The sequence below is a fragment of the Vipera ursinii genome (genome assembly GCF_947247035.1).
Source record: "Vipera ursinii genome assembly, chromosome: 2".
Classification (NCBI taxonomy): domain Eukaryota; kingdom Metazoa; phylum Chordata; class Lepidosauria; order Squamata; family Viperidae; genus Vipera; species Vipera ursinii.
The window spans coordinates 121,755,300-121,782,801 of NC_139513.1; the positions used below are offsets into that span (position 1 = coordinate 121,755,300).

At 40.0% G+C, this 27,502-nt stretch overlaps 1 protein-coding gene across 1 annotated transcript; it reads left to right on the forward strand.

The window, feature by feature from the left end:
- CD300LF (CD300 molecule like family member f) lies at window positions 1-27,074 on the forward strand. Its single transcript, XM_083353147.1, has 7 exons — window positions 1-259; window positions 5,191-5,523; window positions 8,783-8,858; window positions 13,883-13,986; window positions 22,093-22,127; window positions 23,566-23,655; window positions 26,232-27,074. Exons 1-7 carry the CDS (start codon window positions 139-141, stop codon window positions 26,313-26,315), a joined length of 843 nt encoding a protein of 280 aa, XP_083209273.1. The 5' UTR covers window positions 1-138; the 3' UTR covers window positions 26,316-27,074.
- Window positions 27,075-27,502: the final 428 nt, after the last annotated feature.

A 27,502-nucleotide genomic window follows, 5' to 3' on the forward strand; every position in this document is an offset into this window, starting at 1 on the left:
GCTTCCTCTTTCTTCATCATGAGCAAGTAGAATCCTCATAACTGGGTGGGAAAAGCAGAAGTAATGGTGATACAATTTGCATTCAAGAGTGTGCTATGCTAATGACAGGGGAAAGTTGCCTTTCCGAGAAGATCTTTGATGACAGTCAAACCAAAAGGTAGAAAAGTTAAAGGAGAATGCGAGTGCGCAGTGAAGGACAGCATGCTACAGCAGTACCTGACTGTGGGACTGTTCCTCCTTTTCGATCTCTTCTTAAAAGGTGAGAGATTTATATTAGTTTACACTAAGGCAGGGGCAGGCAACCTTGGCTCTTTTATGACTCGTGGACTTCAAATCCTAGAATTCCTGAGTCAGCTATGCTGGCTCAGGAATTCTGGGAGTTGAAGTCCACGAGTCATAAAACAGCCAAGGTTGCCTACCCCTGCACTAAGGGATCATAGCAGCAAGAGATAGTTGGATCCATGTCTCCCAGCAAATTCCTGGAATTCTGAGGCATCAAAGCCATAAATGGGAGGGGTCTTATGAGTTAATAGTGGTAACTGCAGCAAGCTGTGACAAGCGAGAGTTCTCTAGTCTAAAGAATAACAAAATAACAGAGTTGGAAGGGACCTTGGAGGTCTTTTAGTCCAGCCCCCTGTTCAAGCAGGAGACTCTATATCATTGCAGTTAATGGCTGGCCAATCTCTTCTTAAAAACCTCCAGTGTTGGAGCACCCACAACTTCTGAAGGCAAGTCCTTCCACTGATTAATTGTTCTAACTGTCAGGAAATTTATCTTTTTTCCAGGTTGGTTCTCTCCTTGATTAGTTTCCATCCATTGCTTCTTGTCCTTCAGGTGCTTTGGAGAATAGGTTGACTCCCTCTTCTTTGTGGCAGCTCCTTAGATATTGGAACACTGCTATCATGTCCCCCCTCATCCTTCTCTTCAAGAAACTAGACATACCCAATTCCTACAACTGTTCTTCATATGTTTTAGTCTTCAGCCTCTTAATTTGTTTCTTTGGTTTGTTTTTTGTTGCTGCATTCTTTCTAGAGTCTCAACATCTTTTTTATATTGTGGTGACCAAAACGAGATACAATGTTCCAAGTGTAGAAGGCATTATAAAGTGGTATGAATACTTCATGTGATCTTGATTCTCTTCCTCTGTTAATGCAGCCTAGGTCTGCTTTGGCTTTTGGGTAACTACAGTACATCACCCTGCTGACTCATATTCACGTGATTGTCCACTAGGACTCTAAGACCCTCTCACAGTTACTATTATTGAGTTAATTGAAGATTTGAGTTAACTATTTTTTTTTTGCATTGGTTCCATAGCTTGCATTTATTTATTATACTTTTTGTAACAGTACTGAGTGGTGTAAAATTCCACCCGAAAATATTTCATTTCTGTAGAACAATGGGAAAAAAATTTTCCTTCCATAATGTACCAGCAGCAATGTCAGTAAACAGTTATTAAGTGTGGAGATATAACAGACAGATGTTAGAAACACTTCATTTCAGGAGAAACATTTTGTTTTATTTCTTATTGGCAGCTCTTTCCAAGAAGTAATATAGTTTTGATTATATCAGATCACAAGCAGTTGTAGCTCAGTTATTTTAGGGAAAAAGCATAAGAAACTGAAACATCTGGGTGATTGAAATGAAGAATTTGAATAGCTGATGTTGTTTCTTTATGATTGATCTGGGATTTTAAAGCATCGTTTTAAGCAACAGTGTCTGTTACATCTTATAAGAAGGTGAATAGTGTTGTTGTTAGCTGCGAAGTCATGGCCGACCCATCATGACCCTATGGACAAAGTTCCTCCAGGCCTTCCTGTCCTCTACCATCTTCTGGAGTCCATTTGGACACCTTTCGACCAGAGAGGGTCATCTTCCAGCATCGTATCGTTTTGCCTTTTGGTACTGTCCATAGGTTTTTCATGGCAAAGATAGTGGAGTGGGTTGCCATTTCCTTCTCCAGTGGATCACGTTTTGTCAGAACACTCTGCTATGACCTGTCCATCTTGGGTGGCCCTGCATGGCATAGCTCATAGCTTCATTGAATTACGCAAGCCCCTTCGCCACGACAAGGCAGTAATCCATGAAGGGGGAATAGTGTGTAGGGAGAAGCAATTTTGCTTGGGAAATGACATTCAGAAACTTCTGATTAAAACAGATAGAGGTGATTATGTTTAATGGTTCAGAGAGATGGATAATCCTGTCCCTCTAAAGTTAAATGGAATGGGACAATTGGTCACCACTGGGTCACCCTGGCTTTCCACCACTGGGTTGTTCCTGCTGGCCTGCTGCTGCCAGCTCATCCCAGCCAGCTCGTCCTGGCTGGCTCACCCCAGGCAACTTACCCTGAGCAACTCGCTGCAAGATGACTCACCCCAGGCAACTTACCCCATGGGACAATTCATTACAGGTGAGATAGCTGTACCATTATGTCACCAAGCCAAATTCTGCAGGTGAGAGGTTTTCTTTTTGGGCGACCTGTTGGTGTCGAGCCAGCCAGGACAAGCCAGTGGCAGAAAGGCAGTGGTGGAGACTGGGCAGCACAGAGCCGTTGGTGGTGAGCCAATGGTGGCAAGCTGGTTGTGGCGATGCAGTGGCAGCGAGTTGTCCTAGACCCAGAGTCAAAATACAGTTCCTCTCCCAGGCCCAGCTTACTTTAGCACATATATTTTTATTATTTTATTTTTATTAAAATTTACAAAGAACATAAAGACTAACCCAAACTAAAAAAGGGAGAAAAAGAAAGAGAAAAGAAATATCGAAGAGGACAGAGAACAATAAATAGAAAGAAGAAATTACTTCTGAACCAAATATAAGCACAATTACAGTATTAACCAAGAGTAAGATTATCAAGGAAAAGAGATCATTTTTTCTGTTCTCCAGTTTTTTCTAATAATTAAAAACACAAATCATGAATGCACTTTTTTCTTTCATGAAAAAAGTTTATAAGAGGTTTCAATCATATAGATGTATATGCATATATATATATATATGTATTTCTATACTATATATATCTATCGATATATCTATATATCTGTAGATATATAGATATAAATATAGATAGATACGAATACAGATACAGAAACGGATACATTTATAGATATAGATATAGCTGGGCTTTTGGTTTGAAAGTCATTTGAAACATATCTCAAATATGTATATATGCATATGTATATATTCACTAGTCAAAGAAGTTAATTAGTGCAACCTCCATCTCATTATCTTCACCAGCCATTCCTCCATTGTGAGTAATGTCACATCTTTCCGCTTTTGAGCATATAATAGTCTCACTGCAGTTATCATATATAAAAGCAAAGTTCCATGACTTTTTTCTGGTTGCTGTCCATTAGTTCCAAAAGAAAAGTCTCTGGTTTCAGTAATACTTTATCCTTTAAAATCTTCCAAATTAATGTATTTGTATCCAAAAAATTTTAGGTTTTTCATCAAACATGGAAAAATGTCCCTTTATGTTGCTAGGCCCAGCTTACTTAGGAAAGTGACTGATGGAAGTTTTGTCCCACTGACAGAGAAATCCACCAATCCCTGTACCTTAAAAGTCCTCTCCCCACCTCCTTTAATGGGAAATGATCAGGATAGGATCAGTCACTGGCCTGGTCACCAAGCTGAGAAAATCCCAACTGTATACAGCAGGCAGGATGATGCTGGTATCCTTTGCTGTGAGGAGTCTCTGGTGCTCTCTGAGCTTGGTTGTTTTCTTGCAGATGTTTCAATATCCAAAGTAGGTAACATCGTTAGTGCTAATCATCAGTAACAGTTTTAGAACTAGCTCTGATGATGTTGCCTAGTTTGGTTGATGAAACGTCTGCAAGAAAACAACCAGGTTCAGAAAGCACCAAGGACCACTCCTTTCAACCCTGAGCTACAAATATTCTCCTTTATTGATTCTTGTGTTGTCTCCTGGCCTGGTGGGAAGAATGCTAAAACTACTCTCAGATTGTACTCACTGTCCCAAAAGCCCATTGGGATAACATGCAAATTATCTCTCGCAATGGCAATTTCCCTCTGTAAAAAAAAAAATGGCAATTTATCTCTTCCCTGATACACTAGCCTGAATTAAACTTCAAAGATGGCTATATCCTATGCTAAATATCCTTTTATATACTATTATATCCTATACTAAATTCTACAAACTGGTTTTGTTTCCTTCTTTTTTCAGCCTCCAAGTCTCAATGGGTTTGACTCAACCTATCAAAACCTCAAGCTGAAGACTCCCAATTTTCCCAAACCTAAATGAAGCAGTCCTGCATGTTTATATTAAAAATAGCCCATGAAATAGCTGTCAAAACTGCTTTGCCACTGATTTTAGCGGAATGCCCTCCACTTTGGCAGTTCAGCATGACCGTCAGATTTCAAAGAAATAATAGAAAAGAGCTCCAGGGATTAGTCTGCTTCTCTCTGACTGATAGGGGGTGTGTGTGTCTTTTGCAAAAATACAATCTGCAATTGTATTGCTAATTTCACATTAAGTCCTATGTTCTGCGAGACGTTTAGCCTTGGGTTGAATATGCTTAGATGCCCTCCTACCTTCTTCGATAAAACCACAAGGAAAAGTTCTGAACATCTATTTTTTTAATTAAACCCAGCTTGATTTGACATCCAAAAATCCATGGCTAATTTTAATTATGGTTTCCTCGAAACAAGCGAAGGTCAAGATCAAAGTATAGTTCATGAATCTGGCTTAATTTATCAAATTATAGTGAAAATGATAGTGAATTTGATTTCAGACTATGGTGAATTATAAACTAGAATGAAAATACTGTATTTATCTCTTTCTTACGGTTATGCTAAGGAGCTGAGGAGGAACTCAGGCTGATGTTAGTTTCATTTTGATTGTATACACAGAGAGAGAGAGAGAATACTAAATTTTTAAATTTATTTTGCTAATTCACATGATCTCCATGTACCAAACAAACACCTTTTGATTTTTAGTTTTCAAATATATTTATCAATCAGTTGTTTTATTAACAGAGAATGGATCTGCATGTCATCTCTTCATCAGAGGAAGTCAAGACTCCACAGAGTGAAACTAATGTTTCTGTGGGATGGAAATCTTTAGAACACTTCTCTTCTTTTTTGTTGTTCGTTCCTTTTATGGCAAAACCACTTTTTTCACCCTGCAAAGAAGGTAATGGCTTGAATGGCTGCCTGAGATTGGATGCTCCTCTTTTTCAGGTTTGACAACTATCGTTGGAGGCCCTTCAGTGCTGGAGGCTTCCCTTGGCAAGACGCTGTTTGTAAAGTGTCAGTATGAAAAAGGTTATTACAACTACAATAAGTACTGGTGCCAAGGCTCTGACTGGTGGTCCTGCAAACGCGTTGTTATGACGGACGGGACTGAGAAAGAAAAGAGGGTTGGCAGAATTGTCATCCAGGACAATCAAACGCAATTTGAATTCACAGTGAGAATAGAGAACATCTCAGAGGAAGATGCGGACATTTATTGGTGCGCCATAGAAAGAAGCTTGTCTGATTTCAGTTGGAAAGTAAATATTACAGTAACCATAGGTGAGTCTATTTTATCAAGCACTGTAGGAAGATGAAAGCCTGTAAAAGATTATGGGAAAGTTGGGTGGAGGGGGAGGGAAATAAATTGAATATTCATCTCAAGAAAGGCAGCCCAGTCCAGATGCTGAGAGATACTGTGGAAGCCTTGCATTAACTAACTCACTATAACTCTTTCAGATACATCTCCTGAAAGAGTGCTGCATTAGTTTTAGGGATTTCTTTTCCCATGACCGTTTTTCTTTTTTCCACCAGTGAATTTCACAGAGCAAATGAAATGTTGGACCTTCCTTCCTTCCTTCCTTCCTTCCTTCCTTCCTTCCTTCCTTCCTTCCTTCCTTCCTTCCTTCCTTCCTTCCTTCTTTCCTTCCTCTCTCTCTCTCTCTCTCTCTCTTTCTTTCTTTTTCTTTCTTTCTTTCTTTTTTTCTCTTCTTTCTTTCTTTCTTTCTTTCTTTCTTTCTTTCTTTCTTTCTTTCTTTCTTTCTCTTTCCCCTTCTAGCCCCACTAGAAACGTTCATTTTCTGATGAAGCAACATCCTCCTCAGGTGTCCTGAAGCTTTTTGCTTATGCACCAGATGTCAAGATGTCATTATAACAGGCAGTTCATGGGTGGAGGTTCATATGAAAGGAGCGCCAATGGAAAGAACATATCCTTAAAGATCCACTTGTGGAAAAGAAGGCAACAGGGCTTTGTTCCCAGCACAGATAGGTTGTGGATAAAGAAGCAGGAGACTCTGCCCATTGGGGGCTGTGATCACTGCCATCCAGACAGAACAGCCTGCCCGTCCTTTTTACCAAAGCTTGAAATCCAGTAATGCTTTCTTAAAATGAAACTTCCAGTTGGTTTCAGCATGGGAGATGAGCAGTTTAAATCTGCCATGCAGAATTATCCTTGGTTGAGAAAGGAGAAATATTTGAACACACACTTGATATGTGATGGGGGCCTCCCGATACTCCCATGTAACACCTCTTCTCCGTGAGCTGCATTGGCTTCCGGTTGCCCTCCGGGTGAGATTCAAGGTGCTGGTGATGACCTATAAAGCCCTAAATGGCATGGGTCCGGGATATCTGAGGGAACACCTGCTGCTGGCATCAAGTTCCTTTCGTCCAGTGCGCTCTCACAGGGAGGGTCTTCTCAGGGTGCCACCGGTAAGAGATTGCCGGCGGATAACACCCAGGGGGAGGGCCTTCTCTGTGGGTGCACCTGCCCTCTGAAACCAGCTGCCCGTAGAGCTTAGGACTGCCCCCAACCTTCGTTCATTCCGCCGGGACCTGAAGTCCTGGCTCTTTGAGCTCTCCGGCCCAGGCTGAGAATTTTTAACTGGGGTTTTTATTTTTAGGGATAATTTAATCTTTTTAAATTGTTTTTTAACTTTTGTATTTTGTATTGGTTTGGTTTATAAATACCCTGTAAACCACTCTGAGTCCTTCGGGAAAGGGCGGTATATAAATCTAATAAAATAAAATAAAATAAAATAAATATTAGTCACTTTTTCCAATGGCATGCAGTGCCAAGTGGTGGATTAAGAGTAATATAGACCAACTCTCTTGTGTCCAGCAGCATTCCTGCAGAAAAAAAAGCTCTTGTCACTCTGAAATCTGACTGATGTGAATGTTGATTTCCATCATGGAACTTGCTGGCAGCAAGAACAGAGGGAGAGAGTTGATTGTTGCCAGTGTAAAGCACCAGTAGTAAACTGGAGTCCTTCAGGGGTGGCATGTTCCCAGCCTCAGAATAATTGAGATTCTGGGGCTATATTCTTTCACTGTTCTATTTGTTTGCTTATTTGTTTATTAATGCAGTAGTAACCTACTAACTAGACGTATTGAAAGATTTGGAAAAAAAATTATGTGCCTTGCACAGGTAGAACCTGTGGGTAGACATGTACCACATCTTCCACACCAAAACTGATGGGTGCAGGGGTGATCTTATCCAATGCATGCAGCTTTACATATTGTCTTCAGTTCAACAGACGGCTCAACCTCTGTGCTGTTGATACTGATGCACTAATCATTTGAGGCTGTTGCTTTCCATTGGATCAAGGCCTGGCTCTGATACCTGCTTAGGGATGCTACCTTGCACATAATCAAATGTGAGACCTATTCATGGTTTGGTACTAAGAATCAGATGGGTTGGCTGCCATTCCATCAAGTCTTCCTGCCACATAATGGCTTCCTGCTCAAGCTGCTTTGGTGCTGTGGCTGAACTGGCAATAGGATTCCCTGGGCTTATGGTGCTAAGGGACGTTAATCTTCCTTCCCTGGGCACAGTAGCAGAGGCAGCTCAGGAATTTATAGCTGTCATCCTGAGTTTATGTAAGCTGGTTTTTCTCAAAGTCTGGTCCCAGCACCCTTGGGGATTTCCCCAAGACCCTCTCAGGGCTGTGCAAAATCAAAATAATTTGCCAGCCAATCTTGAAAAATAATACAATATTAAAATCCCATCAAACTTTTCTGAGAAGCGGTAATGGCAGCAAATGCATTAATTTTACTTTTTATTTCTGTAAATATTGATAAACATAACCCATACAAAAAACCCCTCTTTTGCTGTCCTCCATAATTTTTGAAAGTAGAAGGGAGTCCTAAACGTTTAAGAGCCAAAGTGTGGTTAAAAATTGGAGGATGAAGCAAAGCATTTTAATAAGGGAAGGAAATTGGTTCAGTTCCCTGTTTGCCAATATACTTGGTATAACACTATAAAAATATGCCTTTTCATGAAAACACAAACTACTGACCTCTTAGCATGCTGATATTTATATTTGCTCTTTATATTTGCAGATTTATTTAACCTCCTTCATGGAGTTATTTCCAAAGTTGGAAGAATGACTACCCTCTGCCAAAGTACACAAACTACTTAGATCGGGGGGGAGGGGGGAATTATTGCAAACAAATATCATAAGTTCCATCATTCCATATCTGTATTTCCAGGAGCCAAGCAGAAGGGGTCAAGTCTGTTGAACGTTTCGTTGTCAGATTGTTCCCTTCCACCTCCCTCATGCATCAGTAGTTCCTCCTGATATATCACAGTTTTGACACATCATCAATCTTTACATTTGTCTTCTGTGTTCACTTAATACTTGTAGTCCATTTGAATGGAGAATAACCTCCCAGGGAAAAGTTACCTTTTACTGCTGAAGCTTGGAAGTTTTTCCAACGGTGACAGGTCCATCATCATCTGTATACATTGTTGGTATAATTTCAAGACCATGCAAGCATAGGTTAGAAAATTATGGGTTGGTACTTATTTTAATTTCTTTTTTAGAACTGCCACCTATTACAACAACTGGATATCTTTCTACCATCTCAAACTTCCCTACTGAAACTACAAGTCCAAAGAGGTACGTTTAGATCTGCATAGAATAAGTGACAGGAGTTGTCAGAACTTAAGGATAAAAGGCGGGGGATCTTAAATTTTTTATCATCACAACTCCTTAGAGTGTAATCTTAAAGTACACACCTTCCCTAAAACTACAAACACCAAAATAAATACAAATGAACAGTGAAAACTATACAATAAAACAAGGGAAAGATGGATATACTACAACAATGTACAATTAATTGGTACTTTGCCTTTTCCCTGGACTCTGTCTATATTTCCTCAAAAACAGGACGGAAATTAGGAAAGCCTAATCTAAGGGCATATTTACTTACTTACCATTTCAGATGCCCCTATCCTATGCAGATGGCAAATTAACTTTAAGCTTGCTTTTAAAAATGCATGTGGACTGATGCACTTTCCCAACAGCTGGCAAAATATTTAGCCCAGACAGCAGGTGGCTCTCATCTGCCATTGGATAATTCCCCTTCTCTTGTACCCTCCCCACTTTCTGTTCCAAGAAAGCAGTGGCCAGTCACTCTGCTTCTGGTGGGCAGATCATGCTGATCATGTATACTTTGCTATGTATGTAGCATACAGACCTGTAGAAAAAGTAGGATCCTTGGTGGTCTCTGAGGTTGGTTGTTTTCTTGCAGATGTTTCATTACCCAAACTGATGAAGTTTGGGTAATGAAACATCTGCAAGAAAACAACCAAACTTGGAGAGCATCAAGGATCCCCCCATTTCAACCCTGAGCTACAAGTGGTCACCTCTATCTGTAAAAAATGTATCTAAACAAAGTACAGTTAAATTAAATACACAATGTTACTTTATATGCAAAAAATATATGCACAAAGTTAATACACATAAATGCAAGTATAATAACTCTCTTCAAAATTGAAGATGCATTCTTAGTTGGCCGTTTTAGAGTTAATTTGGTCTAAGACACCAAATAAGCAAGCAAGAGACCATGAGTTCAAGTCCCACCTTAGCCATGAAAGCCAGCTGGGTGACTGGGAGCAGTCACTTTTTCTCTCAGACCAGTCCACCTCACATGTTTGTTGTTGTGGGAAAAATAGGAGGAAGAAAATGTGTTGGGTATGTTCACCTCCTTGAGATTTATAGAAATAATAAAGTTGGGATATAAATAATAAACCAATAAATTTCCACTCTTAAGCATTTCTAAAAGTCTACTTTTTTTCCCCAAAGCTGCTAAAATAGCTCTGGGGTTAAGGTTTTTGGCTAGTAAGATGCTGGTGTTTTCAAACCCAGCAAGAACATATAATATAAACATACACACGCTAATTCCATTCCTTCAGCTGGCTAACTAGTTTTTCACAGCTAGCTGAGGGGTTTTTTCTAAAAGAAGAAAGGATGTGAAAGGTTGCACCAGTCTCTCTTTTCTCTGGAGATTGAGGGAATGGTGCAATCTTTCACTGTTAGCTAGAGAAAGGTAGCTAGCTATTAAATGGGGGAAAAATAGTAATTAAAAAAATTCTCTGGGGTTTCATCCTGGCAACTTCTTACACTAAAGTAAAAAGCTTTTAGCTACTGCATGATCTTAGCAAAGGTGGAAAAGCTTTTAGAGATCAAGCTATTGCTCATTACGGATGTGAGTCCCTCCTCTTAAGGTGGGGTCCTGGTGGTCAGTTGGGCCTGCTACTTGCATACCTCTCTCCAAGCTGCGTAGCAACGACTCTGCCCAGGCTACTGGACGCCCTCTCGGGATTGGCGGTTGAATTTCCCAGACTTATGGTTCTGGGAGATTTTAATCTGCCTTCCCTGGGCGGTACATCGGAGGTGGCCCGAGAGTTCATGGCTTCCATGATGGCCATGGACCTGACCCAAATTATTCAGGACCCAACACACGAAGGGGGAAACACACCTGATCTTATTTTTATCTCTGGGCAGTGGCTTAATGGTCTGGGGGGGTTACTCCAACATCTCAACCCCTTTCATGGACAGACCATTATCTCCTGCTGTTGGGCCTCCGTCATGTCACCCCCCGCTGTCAGGAGGCGGAACCAACCAGATGGTTCCACCCCAGGCGCCTGATGGACCCAGATAAGTTCCAGATGGCGCTTGGATTGATTCCTACCTCCCTCTCCCACAGCCCGGTCGAGTCCTTAGTTAATGCCCGGCAACAGGCTGCCTCGGAGGCTCTTGACCGCGTTGTGCCTTTGCGGCCTCTGACCCGGCGCAGGTCCCGGCTCGCTCCTTGGTTCTCCAAGGACCTGCGGGAGATGAAACGCCAGAGAAGGGGCCTAGAGAGCATTTGGAGAACCAGTCGGTCAGAGTCTGACCAAACACAGTTAAGATCCTTTTCTAGATCTTATCTTGTGGCAATGGAGGTGGCAAAGCACGCTTACTTCACCACCCTCATTGCGTCCGCAGATAACCGCCCGGCCGCCCTGTTTAGGGTGGTCCGCTCCCTTTTAAATCAAGGGATGGGAGAGGACCCCTTACGAGGACGGGCTGAGGAAATTAGTAAATATCTGGTGGACAAAATTGCTCAGATTCAGGCTGGTCTGGACTCTGACTGGGCAGTATCTGACGAGAGGAAAACGATGAGTTTGGCCGAGAACATTTGGGAAGAGTTTGATCCTGTGACTCCGGATGAAGTGGACAGGATCATGGGGAAATTAAATGCCGCCACATGTTTGTTGGACCCGTGTCCCTCCTGGCTGGTCTATGCCTCTCGGGAGGTTACACGAGGCTGGATCCTAGCAGTTATCAATGCCTCACTAAGTGAAGGGTACTTCCCTGCCGCCTTGAAAGAGGCGGTGGTAAGGCCCCTCCTTAAGAAACCTGCATTGGACCCAGCTATTTTAAATAACTTCCGTCCTGTCTCCAACCTTCGCTTTCTTGCGAAGGTCGTTGAGAGCGTGGTGGCATGGCAGCTCCCTTTGGTTCTGGAGGAAACAGAGTATCTGGATCCATACCAATCGGGTTTCAGGCCCAGGTATAGCACGGAGACAGCATTGGTTGCACTGGTGAATGATCTCTGGCAGGCCCGAGATAGGGTTATTCCTCTTTCCTGGTCCTATTAGATCTCTCAGGGGCTTTCGGTACCATTGACCACGGTATCTTGCTGCATCGTCTTGAGGGGTTGGGAGTGGGAGGCACCATTCTGCGGTGGTTCTCCTCCTACCTCTCGGGCCATTCGCAGATGGTGTTGGCAGGGGGGCAGAGGTCAACCCCTAGGCCCCTTAGTTGTGGGGTGCCTCAGGGGTCGGTACTCTCGCCTCTCCTGTTCAACATCTATATGAAGCCACTGGGTGAGATCATCCGTGGCTTCAGGGTGAGGTATCATCAATATGCTGATGATACCCAGCTTTTCATCTCCACCCCGAACCAACCCAGTGACGCCCTCGATGTGATGTCCCGTTGCCTGAAAGCGGTACAGATTTGGATGGGAAAGAACAGGCTCCGGCTCAACCCGGCCAAGACTGAGTGGCTTTACGTACCGGCATCTCATTTAGTCCAAGAGGTTCCATCTTTGGTTATAGGAGGAGAGATGTTACCTCCCGTTGATAGAGCACGCAATCTAGGCATCCTCCTGGATTCACGACTCAGTTTTGAAGATCATATTGGAGTCATGGCTAGGGGGGCATTTGCTCAGATTCGCCTGGTATGCCAGTTGCACCCCTTTCTGGACCGAGATGCCCTACGCACAGTCACCCACGCACTCGTTACCTTCCGTATAGATTACTGCAATGCTCTCTACATGGGGCTGCCCTTAAAGACCACCCAGAGGCTTCAGCTGGTGCAGAGTGCGGCTGCACGGGTAGTGATGGGAGCACCCCGATACTCCCATATTACACCCCTCCTGCGTGAGCTGCATTGGTTACCGGTTGCCCTCCGGGTGAGATTTAAGGTGCTGGTACTTACCTTTAAAGCCCTACATGGCTTAGGCCCGGGATACTTGCAGACCATCTGCTGCCGGGAGCGAATTCCCATTGCCCAGTACGCTCACACAGAGAAGGCCTCCTCAGGGTACCGTCAGCTAGACAATGTCGGCTGGCGACCCCCAGGGGGAGGGCCTTCTCTGTGGGAGCGCCAGCCCTGTGGAACCAGCTCCCCCATGAGCTTCCGGTGGCCCAAGATCTTCAGTCCTTTCGCCGCGGCCTCAAAACAATCCTTTTCCACCTGGCTGACCTGGACTGACAGGGATTTTAATTATGTTTTTAATTTTTTAACTCTAATTTTTAATTTATTTTAATTTTAATTTTAATTTATTGTACAGAGACCTTTAATTTTAATTTTATCTTAACTTCTGTATTTATTGTATGTTATTGTTGTTAGCCGCCCTGAGTCCTTCGGGAGATAGGGTGGCATATAAGTCCCAATAATAAATAAAATAAATAAATAAATTTCTGCCCCTGTGAGTTTCCAGGGTTAGTGGAACCAAAATGAAGAACTCAAAGCAGCGTAAGAGGAACGGGGTATTTTTAAACTGTGGCAGGAAAACAGATTTCAGTTTTGCAATTGGTGGGGGGGAGGTTAATAAAAGCAGATATTTATGTCTGCCCTCAGAAAATGGTTCTGGTTGTCGTTTCCAACATGTTTAAGATTTGTGGTCTGTGACTAGATCCAGCCTGTGCAAAAAATGGTGATGTAGCACCAAGTAGTAGATATGGACTTTTTCATAATGAAACTACTGTATTTCAACATTGGTGAATACATTCCCCACCACCACCCATATTTTAGATTGGCCCTCTATATGGAGGCCATCTGCAGGGGAAGAAAAACTGGTTGTTAAAAGGATTGGAAATAAAGCCTATATGGATTTTTCGCACCAAGAGATTAACTCTTGCTATAACAATGGAAGTAGGGACAAAATGAACATTTCTCTAGAGACTTCGTCTGTAGAAAGTCTCAATTTAATCCTTCCATGGAGGATTACTCAGAGGTAGAAGCGTCCAGAGCCATCCAGTTTGAATGAATCTAGTTTATTCACTTGAATAATGCCCAGAGCTATGTGGCAAACAACCCAAAGGGAATATAGTCCAGCAGTCTCACAAATTTCCTAATATCTGTCCCAGCAGTGACCCCGATCTCATAATCCTGCTACCAGCGGTTCTTGGGGTACTGATGCTAATTTTAGGTGGAATTACTCTGTTGATGTGGAAGCTACAGAAGAAAAAAGGTGAGGCATTTGCCCAAAACTTTTGAATTTTGACTGGTTCATTCCTACAGTCAGGAGTGAACCATTTTTGGTGTCTGGGGAGGGAGACATATTTTTTTAAAAAAAAATACATTATTAAGAATTATGCATAAAGACTTATCTTTAAAAAAATAAAGGAAAGAAAGAAAAAAGTGCAAGAAGATACATAAGCTATTAAATACAATGGCTATAATTATCTTTTCTTCAATAGATAATTATAATCTTATCATCCCTTCTTCTTAGATGTTAGACAAATCCCTCATTTAATCCACATCTTTTTTTTATTGAAAAGTTTTTCAGTACATTTTATCTTTAACAAAACAAAACCCCTCCCAACCCACCCACCCCTTCCCAACCCACCCCAACCCTCCCTCCCTCCCCTTCCCCCCTCCCCGACTTCCCAGAGCTAAATACAAGGTATAAAAGTAAAAACAATCATAATCTACCATATGCTAACGACAATAAGTTATTAAGTCTATCGCACTTTAACTCTTATAAAATGACTACAAGCAATATAAATATCACATCAATACTTATTCAAATGCTAAATGAAACTTTTTAGTCCCATATTTATTCTGGATGTAATCAATCCATTTTTTCCACTCCACAATATATCTCTGTTGCGAATGGTCTTTCAAATACGCTGAGATCTTTGCCATTTCCACCAGGTTAGAAACTTTTAGAGTCCATTCTTCTATAGTCAGCAGTTCTTCCTTCTTCCAATATTGCCCTACTAAAAGTCTTGCTGCCGTAATTAAATTCAACATCAACTTATTTATTTATTTTATTTATTTTAATTCCATTTATATCCCGCCCTTCTCCGAAGACTCAGGGCGGCTTACAAGCTTAGCAGTAGCCTTCATTCTATGTATATGCCTGCTTATTAGGGCTTTTGGGGGGGCCCCAGCGGCATTATTACAAAGTCAGCTTATTGCCCCCAACAATCTGGGTCCTCATTTTACCTACCTCGGAAGGATGGAAGGCTGAGTCAACCTTGAGCCTGGTGGGACTTGAACCTGCACTAATTGCAGGCAGCTGCTGTTACTTAAGGAGGCATTAGCCCACTGCGCCACCAAGGCTCAGTGCCCACTTAGTGCCCACAACAGTAGTATCAGTAATAATACCCAGTAAAAAGAATTGCGGACAAAACTTTATCCTTCTCTTAAATATCTTCTGCATATTCCACCAAATTTTGATCCAAAAAGCTTTAACCTTTTTACAGGTCCACCATATATGAAAATACGTTGCATCTTCACCACCACACCTCCAACATTTAGGCTGGTAGCTCGGATACATACTTGCTAATTTGTTGGGATCTAAATGCCATCTATAAAACATTTTATAAAAATTCTCTCTTAAATTTTGAGCTTGCGTAAATTTTACATTTCTCACCCAAATCTTTTCCCAAGTATCCATTGTAATAACTTCTTGAAAATTCTGAGCCCACTTTATCATACAATCTTTAACAAGTTCTATCTCTGAATCAATTTCTATCAGTGCAAGATATATCCGTTTGATATATGCTTGACCCTGATTTCTAATTTGCTTTACCAAATTTTCATCAGTCATTGAGAAACCAATTTTCTGATCTTCTTTCCACCTGGCCTGTAGTTGCCCATACTGAAACCAGGTTTGAACAATCTTTTCTCCTCGTAAGAGATTATACGGCTTCAAATGCCATACATTCCTTTCCAAACTTAAAATTTCCTTATATGTAGTCACATCATGTTTAAACCCAACATTTATGTTTTCTATTGTGTGTTTTGGTATTGCCCATAGAGGTATCTTATAATTTAACTTGTGTCTATACTTTTTCCAAACTCACAACAGAGCATGTCTTAAAATATGCACTTTAAACACATTATACACCTTCTTATCATACAATAGATATGCATGCCAGCCAAATAACAAATCATGACCTTCAAGATTTAATAATCTTCCTTGTGTTAAATTAATCCAATCACATATCGCTGACAAAGCAGCAGCTTCATAGTATAATTTAAAGTTGGGCATTTTGAGACCACCTCTCTCACGCGTATCCTGCATGATCTTAAATTTGACTCCTGGCCTTTTCCCTGCCCAAACAAATTTATTAATACCCTTTTGCTATTCCTCCAAGTTTGAATCCTTTTTAAGAATAGGTATCATTTGAAATAAAAATAGAAATTTCGGCAAAACATTCATTTTCACTGCTGCAATTCTTCCCAATAAAGACAATTGTAATTTTTTCCAGCTATCCAATTCTTTTTGAACTTTTCCCCATAGCTTTTCATAATTATTTTTATATAACTTTGCATTTGAGGGTGACAAATATACCCCCAAATATTTAACCCTTTTGACAATTTCAAATCCAGTTAACCCTTCTAAAACAGCCTTTTGTGATACTGTCATATTCTTAGACAGCATTTTAGTTTTTTGTATATTAACCTTGAATCCAGAAACTTTCCCATATTGCATTATTATCTCCATCAACTCTACAACAGAATTTTCTGGCTGGGTCACCGTAACAACCAGATCGTCTGCAAACGCCCTCAATCTATAATCCTGATCTCTTATTTGAATTCCCTTAATTTTTTCTGAATCCCGTATTTTAATCAATAATATCTCCAATGTTAAAACAAATAATAGAGGTGATAACGGACACCCCTGCCTTGTGCCCTTTTCAATATTACATACTTCGGTCAGACTGTTATTTACTATTATACGGGCTGTTTGCTTTTGATATAATGCCCTAATTGGTTGTAGAAATTTATCCCCAAAATTCATTTTATCTAATACTTTCATCAAGAATTGCCAATCCAATTGATCAAACGCTTTTTCAGCATCCAAAAAAATCAGCGCTGCAGGGATCTGGTTGTTTCTTTCCAGAAATTCCAACAAATCAACTATATGCCTCACGTTATTTTTCATTTGTCTACCACTTATAAACCCAGTTTGGTCACCATGAATTACCTGTTGCAGTACCCTCATTAATCTGTTAGCTAAAACCTTAGCAAATATCTTGTAGTCCGTATTCAAAAGTGATATTGGTCTATAATTTCTTGCTTGAGTGACATCCTGATCTTCCTTCGGAATCAAAGAAATAAAAGCAGTTTTCCAAGACGGAGGCACCCCTCTTCCCATTTGAATTGTCTGAAATAATTCCCTTAATGGCTTTATCATCTCAAACTGTAAATTTTTATAATACACAGCGGTCAACCCATCCGTCCCTGGCGCTTTGCCCACTTTCAATTGTTTAATTGCTAAAAGAATTTCTTCCTCAGTTATCAATTGATTCATCTCTTCCTTTTGTTCTTGTGTAAGAACCGGAATACTGGTGTTCCTCAGATATACATCAATATCTGCTTCGTTAATCTTATCTCTAGCATATAATTTAGAATAAGAATCAACAAAAGTTTCCTTAATAAGGTTCTGTTGATACACTACCTTACCCTTGTGTTCTATTTTATCTATATTAGAAGCCCTTTGCTTCTTCCTTAACAAATAAGCTAACCATCTACCTGGTTTTTTGGCATTACAAAAAGTATTATGTCTAGCAAACCGTAGATTAGTTGCCACCTGATCAGCCATCAACTTATCAGACTGTCCCCTTAATAAATTAATAACCTCTTTAATTTTCACATCTGATGGATTCAAAATTAAGGCCTTTTCTTTTTCCCTAATTTCATTCTCTAATTCTTTCCTCCTAAATTCCAGATTACGTCTATATTTGTGATTCAAATATATTAACACACCTCTCATGTAAGCTTTACTAGCGTCCCAAACCATTTCCACAGAAGTACCCTTATTCATATTGGTTTCAAAAAAAACCTTCATCTGTTTTTTACATTCTTCCACATTTTCCTGATTTCTAAACAGGTTCTCATTTAGACGCCAGGAGCGCCTATCTCTATTATCCTTATCAATCTCTAGCCAGACTGGACTATGGTCAGACATAGTTCTTGGACAGATCTTTATCTTCTTAATCCTAGAAAAAAAACATTGGTAATTAATATAAAGTCAATCCTAGAAAAAGATTGATGTCTATCAGAAAAAAGTATAATCCTTTTCTTGCAAATTCCTTTCTCTCCAAATATCTCGCAGCTCCAAATCATCCTTCATATCAAAAAAGGATTTAGGCAATTTAGCATGACTTGGAGTACTTCTAAAAGAACAACTCTTGTCCATTTGTACATCCAAGACACCATTCCAGTCTCCCATAAAAATAAAAGATTTATAATCCAACTGAGTAATCTTGCTGTGTAGTAAGCTATAAAAGTCTGCTTGTTGTTGATTAGGAGCATATAATCCAACCAGAAGCGTTTTTTTGCCTTCTATTAACAAATCTATTATAATGTATCTTCCTTGTTTATCTGCTTCAATTAACTCCGCTGTCAAAGTATTCTTAATATAAACAACCACTCCATTCTTCTTATTCATTGCAGAGGCAATAAATTGTGTACCCAGTCTTGAATTTAATAAGTACTTTTGGTCCGTGACTCTAATATGTGTTTCTTGTAAGCAAATAACATCAATCTTAAATTGTTTTTAATATTGAAAGATTTTCTTTCTCTTCTGTGGTGAATTTAAGCCATTAACATTCCAAGTTAGAAGCTTAGTCGCCATCCTTAGTGACCCGAAGCTTTTGGAGAGCTTCTTCCAGAATCCCCTTTACATTCTTAGGTCGCGCCCCTCCCACAGCTTCGCTATAGGTATGCTTTGGAGGTTCCATGACTTTCTGCTGGTCTTGTTCTTGCTCTCGTCTCATTCGTCTCAAAGCAGCACGCGTCATCCTCTGGTCTCTAGCTTCTTCCGATGATACTGAAATTTGATCCACTCCTGTAGCTTTCTCATCTGTCTGCGTTGTTCCTTCAGCACCTTGAGGCTCTCCCTCACCATTCTTCTTTGTAGATTCCAAAAGTGGTATGGGGGTTGCTTTTAAAACATTACTATAAAAATCACGTGCCTGCATCATTGTAGTAAGACGATGTCTCGTGCCTTCATGCATCACCACCATACCCACTGGTATCTCCCATCTGAACTTAATATCACATCGCCTGAGCTCTTGTGCTAAAAAAGCAAACTCCTTTCTTCTCCTTAAAATTCTTGGAGGGACCTCTTTTAAAACCAGGACTTCTTGCTCAGCAATTACAAATTTAGTGTTGTAAGAGGCTTGAATGATCTCATTTCTAATTGCTCTCTTTGTAAAATAAACCACCACATCTCTGGGTAGTTTCCTTTGTCTTGCAATCCATGAATTGACACGGAAAATTTTATCTATGTCTTCCACAATTCCATCTGCTGGCCGCCCCAGCACCCCTTCCAGAGCCTCAGAGACTATTTCCTTCAAATTTTCTTTAGGATTCTCTTTTAAGCCTCTGATCCTCACAGCAAATCCATCTCATGATACTGCACCAAGATCAAGTCACTGTCAATTTTATCCACCACATTCTCAGTCTCTGACATTTTTGCATCTAATCTGATATTATTTTAACTGAGATCTTCCACTCTTTCATCCAAACGCTCGATACATATAGCCATGCCTTGAAATGCAAGCAAAATGTCCGCCCTTATTTCTGTTAACTTCTCATCCAGCTTTTCATCCATAACCTCAGCTAGTTTTTCTGTTAACTTCTCATCCAGCTTTTCATCTATAATCTCAGCTAATTGCTGCGATTGCTTTTCCAAAGCTTCTTGCATCACATTCTGCAAATCTTTAACTGTCAAGGCTGGCGTAGGTGCAGGTGCAGGGGGCAATAAAGCTTGCAACGAAGACTGCTGCACCGGGGAAGCCCCCGCGCTTCTACGAACTTTAGAAGATTTAGCTGCCATTTTTACCCACTATTGCCTGCTACGCACTTTCACTTTCAAAGTCTGCAAAGTCCATTGAGCTAAAGATCAAAAGTCCACTTTCACCTGAATCTCCTGTGTCGCTCTGCCTGCATCCTCGTTCTCCCAAGTTCTTTCCTGCTGGCAGGGATGGTTGAGAATGCCCTGTTCTGCTCCTAAAAGCCCGGAGCAGAAACGCCGCACAGCCCAGAGCAAACCCAGGCTTCGGGGGGGCTCAATCCTTCAGCCACCAAAACTTTAAGTTCTGGCGGCCCCAGAGAGCTCTACCCCTATCTGGTTACTCGCCCCCTCCTCTTCTCCCGAGGAGGGGGCTTCTGAGCCGCCAAAACAGCTGATCAGCGCTGTTTTCGGCGATTCTACGAAGCCGCAGGGCTGACAGCCTGGAAATGGCTGTCTCCGGCGACGCCTTGCCACCCACATCTTTGAATCCATAAATTATCATATCATTTTTGTTTGTTTTCAGCAAAAAGTCCATATAAGGTTTCCAGACTTTTATTTTTATATATATATATATATATAAATTTTTATTGCTTTTATATAAACATATATTTAAACAAAAATATATATATACATATAAAAAAAACACAAGACATAACATAAACAATACAATCAACAAAAATACAACAAAAATACTTAGCTTCCATTATTCCTAATCTTTCTAATCATTTTCGGGTGACTTCCTCGAGTCCCCCCTATCTACGTTTCTTCATTAATCATCATTAGCAATTTCTATTTCATAATTTTAAATCGTATTTAATATCTATCTATATTTAATTTCTTATCATTTAACAATCATCATTTCATATTGTCCTTAATATTAAACATTAAACTCTAAAACTACAACTTATAAACACTTCCAAGTCCATTTCAAACTAGTTGATATAACGATATTTCTTCAAATAGTCCTTGAATTTTTTCCAGTCTTCTTCCACCGACTCTTCTCCTTGGTCACGGACTCTCCCTGTCAGCTCAGCGAGTTCCATATAATCCATCATTTTCATCTGCCAGTCTACCACCGTTGGTATTTTTTGTGTCTTCCAATTCTTGGCTATCAAAATTCTCGCCGCTGTTGTGGCATACAGAAAGAAAGTAACATCTTTTTGGGGAATTTCTTTTCCGACTATACCCAATAAGATGGCTTCTGGTTTCTTAATAAATGTATTTTTCAAAACTTTCTTTAATTCATTATAAATCTTTTCCCAGAAGTCTTTTACTATGGGGCAAGTCCACCAAATGTGGTAAAAGGTTCCTTCTACAGCTTTACATTTCCAGCATTTGTTATCATATGTATGATAAATTTTTGCAAGCTTAACCGGTGTTAAATACCACCTATACATCATCTTCATCATATTTTCTTTCAAAACATTGCATGCTGTAAACTTAATACCCTTTTTCCACATCCTCTCCCAGTCGTCCATCATAATGTTGTGCCCCACATCATTAGCCCAATCGATCATCACTGATTTCACTTGTTCATCTTCTGTGTGCCACTCCAGCAATAAATTATACATCTTGGAAAGGTTCTTTAATTTTGTATCTAACAGTAACGTTTCCAATTTGGATTTCTCTATTTGAAAACCTCTTTTTTATCCATTTTATACACTTCATTCATTTGGTAATATTGAAACCAATCATCAACCTTATCTTTCAACTGCTCATATGTTTTTATCTTAAATTGGTCTCCTTCTTGTATCAATATAAGGATATATTGATATATTGAAGGTTTTCAGACTTTTAGAAAAGTTTTTGTTCTTGTTTCTCGGTCAGCTTTACCATCTCAGCAAATTCTGACATTTTCACTATCCTTTCCGCCACTGTGGGAAATTTCACTGTTCTTTCATCACTGAGCATACAACAATTTTGCTGCCATTACCATATACAAAATCAATCTGCTATGAACCTTTTCTAGTTCCTTGTCTATAAGTCCCAATAAAGGAGCTCTGGTTTCTCAACAATATTTACCTTTAAAATCCTTTGCATCACTGTATGAATTTAAATGAATGAAAAAGGAGTTGTTTTTCTGATCCCTACTTCTAGTTATAGAAAAACCAGGAATCTGAGTAACAGCTGCCTAACTCCATAATCTGATAAAATTTCCTGAGAGAAAAACCTAATTTTTTAAAAAGTTGGTTAGATCATAAAAATTCACTTGGGCAAAGGAAGGAAATGATAACCATACAACTAACATTTATTTTTTTTTCCAAAGCTGCTGCAATGGTACAGCAATGCCCTAATGCTATTTTATTGTTTTTTTTTCAGGTACCAAATGCTCTAAGGATCTCCTTCCATCTATGGTAAGCAATTTCCCAAAATTTGCAGGCATACATCTAGGCGCATTGACTTTAATAAGAGGATAGGAGTTGACCTGGAACATATTTATGGAGAATCACTTTTTAAAGTCATGGCCCAATTCAGAACATTGATGTAAGACAGTCCATCTTATCCAGTGTATACAGCTGGATCAATGATGCCAGAAACCATGTCTGAAATATTTCATCAAATAATAGGGTTGGAAAGGACTGAGGTATCATCTAACCCAGCATTTCCCAAATGAATGCATTTCAATTTTCTGGAACTCAAGCTCCCAGAATTCTCAGTGGCATGGTGATATTGGCAGATAAGTGTGGGCATTTTGGGCTAAATACATCTGGAAGGCTTGTGAAGAATAAATAAAAAGTAAATTGAAGAATAATTCAATTTACTCCCAAGATGATGGAAGAGGTAGATGTCTAGGAACTTAAATTCTTCTAATGAAGGAGGTCACTAGGCCTTTGGGTCATATTCCAAGATGACAAGGCCTTTCCTAAACAGATTTTCAGAATCACAAACCTGAGTGTCAGGGCACAGTTACAAAACAAGAAAAGACAAGTTCATGAATCCTGAATCCTGGATTCACTTCTGAGTCATAAAGAACTATTTACAGCCTTGGGTCTCAATTTCTAATTGAAGATCAGTAAACGGGTAAAACTGTTTGACTATCAGACTTAAAAGAAATCATTGAAGAGAGAAACAATTCTCAAGGCTGTCAGTTCAAAATAAAAAGACGTACATTATTTAAGAATCATACAACTTAATAGCATCCTAAAGAAAACGCCTTCCTTTCATAGTGGCCTGTGTATTATGTATTGGTTCTTTTTCATTTCTTCATGGGTATCCTGAATTCTTATTTCCCCATATCCTATGTGGAAATGAGATGCTATTTCATCTACAAAACTCAATACTTCTACCCATTCAGCCATTGATTTCCTACAGTGAATCAAAATTTGGTGCAGTTGATCTTAGAAGCTTTTCTATGATTAAGAATTCAGGCTTATCAAAGAAACAGACATCCCTACCACTGGCATTTGAATTCCTTTGGAGGATGCTTCTGATTGGCCACTTGTATCTCCTTTCTTAAAGGCTATCACCAAAATCAATAGTTTACATAATCTCAATACCTATGGAAGTAATGCCATTTAATTCTATGGAACAAAGGCAATTGTATTCAAGATGTGCTACAGGTTGGTAGCCTGTCTCACCAAAAGAGAATACATTACAGAACAAACACAATTAATATAAATGCAGGACAAATGGAACAGCATTTATTATGATATGATTGTGATATTATTCTGTTATACTGTATAGCCAGAGAAAGTAATGTCAGCATAATGATGTTCCAACTGGTGTACTGTGAAGGTAAGAGAAATACCAGGCAAACCAAATTAAATAGCACCATGTTTTCCTTTAATTTAGGTTTCTCCTTCATCTGATCAAGCCACAGATGGCACAGAAGTGACATATACAACTGTGATACCAACTCGGGCTTTTGCTTCTAAGTCTCAGGTGCTTTTCATTATTCAGCTTTGTTAATACTTTTAATTCTTCTTATCTGTTACATTTGCAATTGTGTTTATTGTAAAGATCAATATATTTATTTGGTACATCAGTAAGAAATTAGCTTTGATTTATTATTATTTTCAAATAAACAAAACCAAAGGTATTGGTGAATTCGTCCAGGAAAAGAAGCCTGGGAAACTTTCCAACAACCACTTGCAACTAATTCCAACTCATAGTCTGACAATGGGCCTCTCAAAAGTCACACCTATATATGGAATGCAAAATCAGTTTTAATTGTTGCAGGTCTTTAAAAAGTTTACACTGTTTGAAAGACATATGGAAAATCAAAAGGACAACCTTCCTTTGACCAATCGCAAAAGTAGATAAAATATTATGGGCAATTAATTCCATAATCCTGGATCTCCTTAAAGTTGTGTCCAACGGTATTGTCCTACTTTTGGAATTTCCCAGTGTTACATTAATAGGAAGCTCAATTGAAAGATGTTCCCCATGCCTTTCCTTCTGTGGAGGTTCCAAAAAGCTCCCCGGTGGAAAGCTTCTTAAAAGAAAATCTCTGCACCACAATTGGCTGGCATGCCTATATTTTCTAGGGTGATACTAATAGGTAAAGGTTTCCCTTGTCCAGTAATGTCCGACTCTAAGGGGCAGTGCTCATCTCCATTTCTTGGTTGAGGGACCCATCATTGTCCGAAGACACTTTCAGTGGTCATGTGGCCAGCATGACTATATTCCAAAGACACTTGGAATGCTGATACCTTCCCACCAAAGTGGTACCTATTTATCTACTCACATTTGCATGCTTTCGAACTGCTAGGTGGACATCCCCAAGGTGCTTTTTCAAGAGGCAACTGGACTTTCTTGTTTTTCTTTGAAGACGTTTCACTCCTCATCCAAGAAGCTTCTTCAGCTCTGACTGGATAGTGGGGAATGGAATGATTTATATTCCTTGCAGACAGCTGGTCATTTGCATTCTTTTAGAGAGTCATTGAAGCCACTTGGAGGTTTATCTGTATCCTCGGGTTCACCTGAGTAGTGCAAATGTGTGTGGAGCCTTCTTGGAATTGCTGAAAGGGTTGTATTGTAGACTGGAGATAGATATGTTGTATCATCTATCTGAGAGCCCGCTCTCAACAGAGAGGGAGGGATATGACATCATCTATCTCCAGTCTACAACACAGTCCTTTCAGCAGTTCCAAGAGGGCTCCACACACATTTACATTACTCAGATGACCCTGAGGAGTGGCCTCAACGACTTGGTAAAAGAATGCAAATGACCAGCTGTCTGCAAGGAGTATAAATCATTCCATTCCCCACTATCCATTCAGAGCTGAAGAAGCTTCTTGGTTGAGAAGCGAAACGTCCACAAAGAAAAACAAGACAGTCCAGTTGCCCTGTGAAAAAAGCCCCTGTGGGACAACCATGACCTGGATGACTGAGACTCTCCATAGACAGCTAGGTGGACAGGAGCTAGGGCAAGAACAGGAGCTCACCTCATTGCATGGCACACTGGTTTCAAACTTGCTGACATGCTCAGCATCTTTAATCAGTGAGCCATCATGACCCCTGACTACTAATAAGTTCTGACAATTCAGATATGCAAATTATGTAAATTGAATGTAGTTTTAACAGAGCTGGGCAGTTATGACCATTCCCTGCTTTCCTGTTCATCATCTGAATCTCCAGCATAGAGCCCCTGGGCACCATTTTTCCTTCAAATTCCTCACTTAGTGCTTTATTTGGACTTGGGCTCACCTACTCAGAAAAATATGGTATAGTTATGCTGAAGATTTCCTGGTAGATGGGCCTTTCTGACTGGCAATATCAACACCAATTATGGCAGCTATTTTGGAGACTGCCCATAACATCTTTTCAAAATTCCAAATTTACTTGAAAGACCTGAAGCCAGGAGATATTGTGAGATAGTTACCTTGCCATTGGGGAAATAGATAGTTCAAAAGCTCCGTAGACCACAACATTTCAATAGTAGATAACTATTTTACTGTGGTTTGAAGTTCACTGTTCTTGAGACAAAAATAAATGGATTTGAACATTGCAAATGACCTAGAGATTAAAACTGTGAAAAGGCCTTGCATGGAGGCATTCTCTGAGAAAAAGTTCCCACTGTTGCTAGGATTTCATCTGAAGTAACTTCCTTGAATATGTACAAATATAATGGTAGGGTAATGGAGTTGGGGGCTTAGAGTCATGACTTCTGAATTTGCAATTGGAAAAAGACTCCCGATTCTGGAAGAACTGCCCTCTCTGTCTATCAAAGTGAAACCATTAAAAGTTAAAAACTTACAGAATATGTGTATGACTGGATTTATGCAACCTATTAATCTGAAGTATAGTTGCATAATTGATGACATTATGAGTTGTATGAATCTACCAAGTATGATTTAAGTGATATGTAAACCCTAGCCCCTTGGTCCTAATTTGCTCAGCCATAGTTAAGGAAAAACCTGTTGGCAAACCACGAATATGCATATTTCCCCCCTCCTTTTCAAATATTTTTGATCACTCTAGTAACTAGTAACATGTGCTATATGTTAACTTCCTAGATTCCTCAAAACACAGAAAGAGTTAATTATGCTTCCTTCAGATTTTCTACCTTAAATGATCAACCTATCTATGGTAATATATGAAAAGAAGACAATCAAGCCACTCCTGAGAATTTCTCCTTACATGAACTGAAGAAGAAGGATTTAGAATCTTCTCCATCAGAGGCCTTCCTTCTGTTCCAGCTCCTCAAGTAGAAGACCACAACCCTTTGGCATCACATACATTACTGCAAAGATGCAATACAATAAATCCCATCCTTTTAACTAAGTGGAATGGCACTCCAGAGCCACCTTCAATTACTTCTGTGTTAAGCCAAAGTATCTAAAAACTGTCCTCCTAGACTACAGCATCCATCATTCCCCAGCCAAGCCATCCGTTGGTTTGTGTGATACGCTTTATAGTTCAACACTTTCAGAATCCCCTGGATTTGCTCCTCCCTTAGGACAATCTTGCCAATAGCCCCAGGATTCATTCAAGCACATGGATTATTTACAGTAAATCCAGCTGTCAAGGATGAAAGTTTGGCAGCTATGTGCCTCTGTGTTTCAACTTGCCTTTAGATTAAGCAGGGGAGGTGTTACTTTTAAGTGGGTTAGATTGAGAAATGAAACTTCTACAATTCCGCTGAATTCTGTGAGAGCCTGAAACCTTTTCAAGGATACCAGAACAGGTGTGGATTTGAAGCACAGTTCCCATAACAAAGTGAACTTGTTTATATGGACTACCTAAAACATTGGGAGTTTGGCTGGGAAAATTATTGTTTAAGTCTATGAATTAGTGTTGGAACCTCAGAGTTAGTTCTTCTTAGACATTACCATGCAGTGTATTCAATAAACAGTAAGATTTTCAGAGATGGAATGAACCTGGGGTTTTATTTCGATTCTTGAGCTGGATGTTGAGACCAGAAGAATACCTAAGCAATTCTGCAGGTAAACATTAGTATCTGAGTAACTTGGCAGGTAAACGTCCTTGCTTAGTTTTTTTTTCCATCAGATGTAGCAGAAGGAAATAAAAGCAATAGGTTTCATCCACTGGTTCTGCTGTGAGGCCACCCGTATTTGGTTCTTATTCTCATTTCAGCTGACTTGGGATTGTTGAGTTCCTTCCAAACAACCAAGAGGGTATGTGCTACAATATCTGTACCAAAAGTGTAAAGTGTAAAAGTGGATAATAGGAAGTTAGTGGGTCTTTTGGCCTAGGAAGTTTCAAGGGCCCTTCTCTCCATTCTCTCACTGGTGGGGGGGGCGGGGGGGGAGCGGAAGCAATGCCC

Excerpts from the sequence above, each read along its gene's own strand:
- CD300LF (XM_083353147.1), top strand. The coding sequence starts at position 139 with ATGACAGTCAAACCAAAAGGTAGAAAAGTTAAAGGAGAATGCGAGTGC. Across the intron at positions 260-5,190 it reads TTTCGATCTCTTCTTAAAAG|GTTTGACAACTATCGTTGGA; the intron begins GTGAGAGATTTA and ends CCTCTTTTTCAG. Across the intron at positions 5,524-8,782 it reads AAATATTACAGTAACCATAG|AACTGCCACCTATTACAACA; the intron begins GTGAGTCTATTT and ends TTTCTTTTTTAG.